The sequence below is a fragment of the Barbatula barbatula genome (assembly GCF_947034865.1).
Source record: "Barbatula barbatula genome assembly, chromosome: 16".
NCBI classification, from domain to species: domain Eukaryota; kingdom Metazoa; phylum Chordata; class Actinopteri; order Cypriniformes; family Nemacheilidae; genus Barbatula; species Barbatula barbatula.
In genome coordinates, this window is record NC_136779.1 from 7343723 (window position 1) to 7353400 (window position 9678).

At 39.6% G+C, this 9678-nt stretch overlaps 1 protein-coding gene across 1 annotated transcript; it reads left to right on the top strand.

Moving 5' to 3' along the window:
• Positions 1-2876: 2876 nt before the first annotated feature.
• Positions 2877-9401, top strand: sh2d4bb (SH2 domain containing 4Bb; the record flags this gene model as incomplete). Its single annotated transcript, XM_079475952.1, has 8 exons — positions 2877-3039; positions 4255-4414; positions 4594-4747; positions 6248-6386; positions 6483-6783; positions 7002-7129; positions 8845-9065; positions 9309-9401. 8 exons carry the CDS (start codon positions 2877-2879, stop codon positions 9399-9401), a joined length of 1359 nt encoding a protein of 452 aa, XP_079332078.1.
• Between the last annotated feature and the right edge of the window lie 277 nt (positions 9402-9678).

Here is a 9678-nt window from a genome sequence, read left to right on the forward strand (position 1 = left end):
TGAAGCCCCTCCTCTAACCCCAACTCTAAATCTAACATGGCAGGCGTGAAAGCAAATCATACAAAAACGTACAAATTAGACTCTACGATTTCATGCGATCTAGCCACATCGTAAGATACAGATCAAATTCCTGTGAGATTGTCTTGTACGTGCACAGTATGTGTAGGCGAATTGTGACAATTCCCAAGAGGTCCCTCGTCTCTTCTTCTAGGAAATGACCAGCTCACCTTTAGTGAGAAACCAAGCAGGCGTGGCGGGTTGTTATCTGCAGGCCACAAATGAAAACAGCTCCAAACTGAACTCCTTCGCTTACATTATAACAAATGCCTGTCTTGCAGTCAAGCTTGCTTTAAAATCCTTCCATGACAGATCAAAGCGATGCACCATATGTTACTGTGTCGAACTAAATAAATACACAATCAATCTTGCATATGGCGTTACTGTGGATGTATGCGAGATGCACAGTAATCAAATGTAGTAAATAATCATTATGTAATGACCTCTCATCTCAGAAGCCACCAATGCGGTGTAGGATCAAAACAGTGCTGTCTTTAAGGACCAATTTGGATAACAGGTTGTCAAATAAAGACGAGCACTTTGATTTTATTAAGCAGAGCTGACATGCACACACAGCACATATCTTGAATAACGTTGCAATTTAAAAGCCAATGCTTGCCATGATGGAGGTAAAGGCCTCTGGGGTCTTTGGGGAAAACATGAGTTTGAATGAAAGCAAATGCAGAGTGCTGCGTGCAATAGGAAAGACTGCACAACATAATTAATCTCAATCTGACCGAATTCATCCACCATGAATGTCGTCACACAGAGCTCATTTATGGGCATGACAAGGTTTTGTTTTGGATTAATTACATTTGAGTTCATTTGATAAGTCATTTTTAGACATGATTATTACATTAATGGGATAACTAGCATTTGTTTGGAGTAAGCTTGACGAACACGGGAGCTTCTTTGACAGGTTTCAGCAGATCTGAGTGGCTGAGCTGTCTTTAGATGTGAAATCCCTCCAAATGATTTGCAAATGACAATCGCCGGGTGCATTCATTTTCTCCTGTCACATTTATGCCCACTGTCTCCGTGCACCTTTAATTTTTTATACTCGCGGTTCCCTCTGGCTAATAGTGGCGAGGATGAATAGGTTACACCTGCATAATAGCCAATAGAGAGGAGTAATTATGAGGTTATGGGGTCTTTATGCAGAACATGAAAAGGCCCATGTAGAAATCAGGACCAAAGGGCAGCAGGGGAGGGAAGGTGAAGAGGGAAGCGGAGATGAAATTGTTGATGTCACATCTTTACAAAGAACACGTAATGGAAAAGAATTCACTAGATGAATAGATTACTCGTTTAAAAAAATAGGTGCTTCACAATGCAATAGATAGAAGAACACTTTTTGTATAAATGGTTCCATAAAGAACCTTTAACACCCAATTCTGTTTCACAAAAGGTTCTTTAGATTATAAAAAGGTAAGAAAGAAATGACTGAATGGTTGAGCATCTCATTACAGAATTGACTATTTCAGTTTTTTTTTCAACAAATGTGGATTTTTGTTTGCATTAAGTCATCAAATCCAAAATATGAGGAACAGAAGCATGATCAATTTTTAATAATAGTTCTCTGCAACAGCAGAAAGTTTTATTCGTGGCATAGAAAAAGGTTTGTCTATGGCATGGCTGCAAAACATCCCGGTATATTACTGTAATACACTTCTGGGAGAAATATAGGCAGGTATATATATATAATATGTATGGCCCTTTGAAGCCTGCATGAAATATTAGCATGACCACTGTGTTGACACAAAACCGTAAAACATAATAAATAAATAAATAAACAAAAACATGTTTGTTTATGTTCAGTTGTCATTAAGTATGTACCGGGTGTGAGTCTGAAAAATTAAGTGTTATTTATTTTTCTCCATTACTCAAGCGCTATAGATGACCCAGGTTAAAGGGTGGTGTATGGGTGGGTTAGCACCATCTGCTAGTTCACTGCTATGGCAACATGAGTCACAGAGATTCAATTACAGCATGAAAAGGTAGAGAGAAATGAATGGGTCAGATAACATGCACGTACACACACACACGCATGCATTCATACACACTCACCCACAGAAATAGTGTATATTCCTACACATCTCAAACCACCAGACATAAGAAAAGTTTCTTTCCTCAGGCCATCTACCTCGTAAACAGAAAAATGTTCTGTAAAATATGAGCAATACCAACTTATGATCATATCTATTTATTTATATTAATTTTATTTAATAACTTTTTCAACTAAAAACATTTTCAACTATATGTGCTCTGGAAGCTTCTGCCACTAAGACAAATTCCTTGTGTGTGTAAAGCACATTTGGCAATAAAGCTCTTTCTGATTCTGATATTCACATTACATCTTTTGAAACAGTTTAACCTGCAAGTGAAAAAACACACATTTAGAGAGACTATTAGGACCTGTCACACACACCTGGGCTGTTTAGGGTCACTGCAGGTGGCAGTTGGAGGGGGAGAGGGGTGAAATTAAACCCCATAATAGATCTAAACACGAGAACAAAAGCATTGCTGGGAGTGAGCAGGGGAGAAAGAGACCAACACATAGAGTTCTAGAAAAGAGGACGGCATGCACTTGTGTAGTGTAAAGCAGGTAAACAAACAGCGAGATATAAAAAAAGAGGCAGAATATGTTTACAGCAGTTATACCAAACTCAGAAGAGCTTTAGAACCCGGACCCTCCTCGGCCATTGAAGACGATTTTACAGACCGTAGCGTCTGGAGACTAAGAAACTCAGATCAAAAGACTTAAGAGAAAGAAATACCTGAAAATCTCCCTTACACCTGTCCATCACAGCTCCGCAAGGATGATGCGACAAATTCTGCAGGATATGTATATAGAGCCCGACCTTCTGGCTGAGCTCAATGAGGAACAGAAACACATTCTCTTCTATAAGATTCGGGAGGAACAGGTGAGACGCTGGAACGAAAGGGAAAGCAGGGACCCCAGACCTGCTGTGCGCAAGAGGAGTGAGTCCACACTTCATTTTCTTTTATTACTTGTATCGGCTTCTGTCATCGTCAGTTATATGAATGAAACACTCATTTGATTTAGACTTAGTTTTACAATAAATGAAACCCAGGGTTATAAAAAGGATTTCAAAATCTAATTTGAACCTGTAAGCATAAACAGAAACCTATAATACGACATATAATATATATAAATAATATTATAAAATAAATAAAATAGCTATATAAAATATTAAAAACATATTATATCATATGATGATTAAACATTTTCTAGCGCACTAAGCAAATACCCATTTTAAAACACTGATCATGTTAACTTTTTGCCCTTGAACCGATTCCCTTGTTTCCATTGAAGCACACAGGATGCTCTTTGGCACATTCTCAAGTCATGCTGGGAAAACATGCATCATCATGTTTTATACAAACTTGTGAAGCCAGTGCCAGTTTGAGTGCATGCTGTCATTAAAGCAAAGGGGACATACCATACTAAAAAATTGGTAACACTTTAAAATAAGGTCTTCTTTGTCCTGTAAGAGCTTCACTGCTGGATGATACTAAAATCTCCACATTGCCCCTCTCATTAATTTACTAATGTTTACAAATAAAACGCTTGTAAAGTGTTACCAAGAAATTGCTGTTTTCTGTTTTAAACTTTAAATTACAATTGTTACACCGATAACACAATTTAAAGTGAAAACACAAATAGTAATAAATCAGAATAATACACGCATTTTCACTAATAGTCCCAGACTTTTTCAACTAAATTAAAAGACGTTATTTTATCCAGTTGAGCAATTGCTTGCAAAAAGCTAATATGTTTCTGCACTCTTAAGAAGTTACTGTGACAAACAGAAGTAGCCCTTGATAAAACTGCTTCCTCGTAAATTTGGTTAAAACTGTGTTTAAAAGGAGTCGACTTTACATCATCCTGGCAAGTGCAATACTGTAATATCTGTAAATCAAAGAGAGTCACTGATTTTGTGTGAGCGATGACAGGTCGTGTGCTCTTATTTTGAAGCGTGCTAACATTATCTTGTTCTGATGTTCCTGCAGCGAACAAGGGATTGCAGACGAGGATAATCTCTTTTCTCTTGGTCACGTTGTCTGTGTTATTTTGCCTTTATCTTATCTGAATACGCTCTGATGGGTCGGGAGAGCCAAGTGAAGATACTTTCCATCATCTTCTGCTGTTTCTAATACGGTGTCTCTGCTCAGGTGACCGTAGAGGCATTCAGTGGCGTTTGGGTTCAGATGGAGAGGTGTGGGTGTGGGTGATGGGGCAGGCCCCGGGAGACAAGCCCTTTGAGGACATTGTGGAAGAGCTGATAGAGGAGCGAGCCAGGAAGCAGGCGCAGGAAGAGGCGCAAGAACTCCGGTGAGACAACAGTGGGAAAGGGCCACAGGGAGGGGCAATGAGAAGCTGGGGATAATGAGAACAGGTGAAGATTGGCAGGCTAAAGTTTGAGAGAAAGAGAGAAAAAGTGAGCGGGTAATAATGATAAAAGTGAAATGAAATGGGAAGCGCATCACTCAACCCCTGCTGAATTTCCTGAGGCGTGTGAAGGAGGCAGAGATTGAAAAGAAGTTCCGAGACGCCATGGCGAAGGAAAAGGCTCGTTTTGTGGCAGAGAAATGGAGGGAGGAGATGGATGACAGAAGGGCAGCCAAGCAGGAAGAAGAAGAAGACCGCATTAGAGAGAAGCTCAAGGTGGGTCTGGCTGATGGTATGTTCTGTTAAAGGTCCAGTCAGTTATATCTAGTGGCAAGGTTGCAAATAGCAGCCAACTGCTCGCTCCACCCCTCCCTTTCGAAACACTACAGCGGCTGACAAAACATGGTGAATAACATGCAAGGGGACCTGTGGTGTATGTAGATAGAAATAGCTCATTCCAAAGGTAATAAAAACATAACGCTTCATTGTGTAATCTCTTTATACACCTCTGAAGATATATATATATATATATATATATATAATATTGCATTCCTATCAATAGATCATCCCAAAAATCACACACTGGACCTTTAAATGCAATGACAAATCGTGCTCGACCATGAAAACTATCAGAGCAGCAAATTATATATAAAGTTGGCATACCAAAGCTTCAAAAATATGATGGAGTTTTATAAAAACGCTGTTTCTTTATTTTTATTTGTTTTTTGGAGCTTTGATGTCCCTGCTTAATATTTTCTGCTCACATGTTCTTTAGATATTCACTATCTATGATTTTTATGATTTGATTCTATTATGACAAATTGCCTGAAAGATCAAATGTACATTTTAGGTTAATACAAATTATGCTCAATCAAAAGCCTTTCTTGGATAATACAGATTATGGAAAAAAACCATTAAACTTTCAAGCAAAAATCAAGGCTGCAATAAAGCAATTAAACAAAAAGAAAAGGTGTCAGCTTCCAGATGGCGTGATGCTTGCTTTTCTACGATAATTCTGTATTATTTGACCTGTTAGGTTGTCTAAATTGTCATTTTTGTCGTGGAACTACTATTCTAAGCTGAAGGTGGTTATTTTACCAGCGTAATATCTGTGGGTGTTGCTAATACATCAAACAGAGTTGTCACGAATTCGTTTGTCAGGTAAAGACACAGCAGGCGTCTTTTTTTAGACGTTCTGCCTGTTTTTGTGAACGGACGTTTTGAACAGATGGAGACAACAGGATGGAGACCAATTTATTTCTTCTGACGTCGTCATGACAACGAAGTTGAAAGATTGGGTATCATTTTACAAAGTCGAGGTTAGTGACATGTCACATTGATTCTACGATAACATGCGTAATATTTCAATCTTGCAGTCGCTACAAATGGTGTCGATTGAGCTTAAATTGTATCGAACTAACATTTCGATGACGGCCCTTGTATTTGTTCTTTTAACAGGCTTTTAATTATAGACTCATAATAGACATCAGGGTTAATTGAGGTTAATTACGATGCGTTCCATGTTCTGCAAGTGAATTATTTAAAAGTTGGCCATCTTGCACAATGTAGATAGCGATCTCTGATAGTCAAGGCCGGCGTTTGTACGCCCGATCTGTAATGGAGTCGAAGCACTGATGTTCGGGTTAATGACACTGTCCACCGAATTAATCATGAAGATCCCGAGCTAAATGGCACCGTAAATGAGAAAACTAAAGGAAGACGAGAAGAACTTGCGTTTTTATGCAGGCTAGAGCTCATTACTGTCGCTTTCCACAGAAATGTGAGGAGGAAGAGAGAAAGAGAGGTGAAGAGGAAATCCGCCAAACGGAGGAGCGGCGGGCAAAGGAACTCTACATATCTCTGAAGCATGAGGACAAGAGGAACGAGAGAGATGACAAAGAATGGCAGGAACAATGTGCGAGAACAGAGGGAACGGGGGGGAAATGGGTGGATGGGCTGCTGTAATATAAAGTAGCTTCTTTTTATTGAAATCTCTTGCTGTCTCCGACAGTGCGACGCTCCAAGGCGGCGGATGAAGAGATGAAATGTAAAGCCAGACGGGCTAGAAATGAATACAAGCGACAGTCTTTGAGGTCCATCGAGAAGGGGCTGGTGGCCGGGCTTAGTGGCCTATTCCACAAGACGCATCTGAACGGATTGGGTCATGGTCGACAGCACGGTGTGGTCAGTGCTCATCCGGCATTCCCGACTGAGCATTCATCAGCCACTGACCCAGTTTCTTCGGCCCATTACCGGCGCCGACAAAACCACCGGCCCAGTTGCAGTCCAGTGACATCATCACTCACAGAATGGTGAAAACTGTGTTTATATTTGACCAGTGATTGATCTAGACCCTTCTCTGTGTTTTCGACACCTGTGTTTTAATAATCATTATTGTATAGATAAATAAGAAACACCTGTAAATGTTAGAAAGTGAAAAAATGTTTAGCGTCTATTCTAAAGACTACATTAAATGCTACACAGAAATAATATTATTTACTTTCAGTGCATGATGTTTTTTTCCTTTCAGCCCACTTTGGATTCGTCCTCCAAGGCCAAACTCCCATGAATCTATTATCCGCTGGTTTAGAGAGGAGCAGAGGCCCAGACGAGCAGGTTATGAGAGAAGCAGCAACAACATCGCCCCCTGGTTTCATGGTGCGAAAAGATAAATCAGCATTTTTTTTTATAATTATTTTAACAGTTATATGCTGCATTCACTGTAAAAATATTTAGTTCTCTCTGACACAAAATATTCTAGAGAGTTATGAATCGAACACTCAAAAAATGCTGGGTTGTTTTTAATCACGGATGGATGGTACTTAAGTGTTTTTACTCTCAAGTAAAAAATAATTATATCTGTACTTTATGACAGTGATTTCACACTTTTAAAATGCATATATCATACTTTTTCTGCACTACATTTTATAAATAAATGTTGTTTTGGTTGTTAAAGAACAAAAACTTTAAAAAGATTTATCGGCATCTTGCGAATGGCAAACAACGGTTCACTCCACCGCTCATCCCTCCCTTTTCAAAAGCACTACGGTGGCTCTCACAGGATAAAGATGGCGTTACGTTTTCCGAAGGAGATAAACTATATACAAAATTCCCTTTGTAGACCAGTTTACCCTTTTAAGGCTACAACTTTTCTATACTGTACGCATTATAGTGCAGTGAATTATATTTCTTTAGAGTAAAAACACTCATAAAGTAAAGATATTTGAAAAATGTTCATGAATAAAATAAAATAAATACTTAGGTACGCTTTATAAAGCAGTGAAGTATATGGTAAAAACACTCATAAAGTACAGATATTTAAAATAAAATAGATAAAATACTTCTGTCCATCTCTGTGTTTACTTTGGGTCAAAAACGGAACAAACTCAACCGCTGGGTTGTAATATTGCTTTGTTGTTTCAAACAAAAATGCAGGGTTGTTATAATCCATTGTTCCGTCAAATAAATTCATTTTATGGGTTAATTTAGCCCATTTTTGACCCAACAATGAAAGCCTGTTGAAAAACCTGTTGCTACATGTGATTCCTTTATAGATGAAAACCTCAGTCAGAAAATTTCCAGGGTAAAATTTAGGGTACTGAGTTCACATAGAACATTTGTATACTGTAGAATGTATGTATGTATATAACATCCTGCTGACACACTAAAGCAAACAAATATAAACATATGAACAAATTCATGGCGTAATGACATCCGTAGCGTGCACAAATTCAGGGTTAAACAACAACTTCTAATGATACTTTACAATGTCAACATTTTTCTTGCCTTGTCTGCCATTTTGGATTCATTTCATCACTGACCTTCTCAAAGCGTATTCCGCATGCTCTGCGACAGATGTTTGCGATGCAACCTGAAACAAGGTATCGGAGGATAATTAAGCTCTGCATAATGAACCTTTTGGAACAGACTTTTTGTGGAAAGTACCTACAATGCGAGGCTCATTAGGTTTTGAAACACAGCACAAGAGTAGGGAGTTGGTATGCCAATCCAAATATAGCCCTTGATTACATTGAGAAAATGATGATGAAAGGAGCTGGGAGAGGAGGAAACAGACAGACAGAAAAAGTCAATAATTCACAGCTTGTAGCGGGTTGATTAGTGCCACAGCGTGTGGCCTCTGATTGGACAATGATAAAAGTAATGAGTGTCTGAGTGATGCTATTTGACCAGACAACGTGAAAGCAGTGCCAGCATCACTTTGAGATTAGTGCAAAACACCTGTACTTCCTGGCACTCGCACTCAATCTTAGTCCATATCTCTCTCCACCTGTCCGTCACTCCGCCTCTGGCTTCTTTTCAATCTCCATCTGTCTTTCTCACCGTCACCTATTTCTTTCTCTGTACCTCTACAGGAATAATATCACGGCAGGAGTCAGAAGCTTTGCTGATGAATGCCGCAGAGGGCTGTTTTCTGGTCAGAGTGAGCGAGAGAATCTGGGGGTACACGCTGTCCTACCGCACCGCCACTGGGTTCAAGCATTTCCTCATCGACGCCTCTGGGGATTATTACAGCTTTCTGGGAGTCGACCAGAACCGGCACGCCACCTTAGCAGACCTCATCGATTTCCATAAGGTATAAACGCAGGACTCACATATTCCCAAAACCTTTAGTACACATGTAGCATGTCTGACAAACACGCTCGCCGGGCGATCGCAGAACCCTTGGGGCACAAGGAACGTAGCTGTGGCGAGCACACCTGTCCTTCCATCTGTGCGTTTGATGGAGAGAATTGATTGTGTCGCTAACGTCTGGCTGCTGCTGCTTGTCCCAGGACTGATGTTGATTTCGTTGGCTGATGGTCTGCTTTTCCTCCAGGAGGAGGTGATTACTACTTCTGGAGGAGAACTACTTCAGGACTCCTGCAGGCTGACAAGCACCACAGCTGACTACGGAGGGCTTTTCCTTTGATTTTTTTTCTTCTTTTAGCTGAGCATGCACTTTATTTTAGAAAGTTGAATCTCAGTAGGCATCAAACCTGAAATGAAGCATCGAAAGCATTTCACGAGCACAACAGCTTGTCCTTTCAAATCTAGATAAACATATTTTACTTGCTTGAATTTGCTCAATATGAGCAAATAGGATATGATGTCACAGTTCTGTTTTTAATCAATTATAATCATCGCGAATGTAGAAATATAACATCTTCGTTTGCCAGCATGTTGTGAATTGTTACCACTGGCTCACT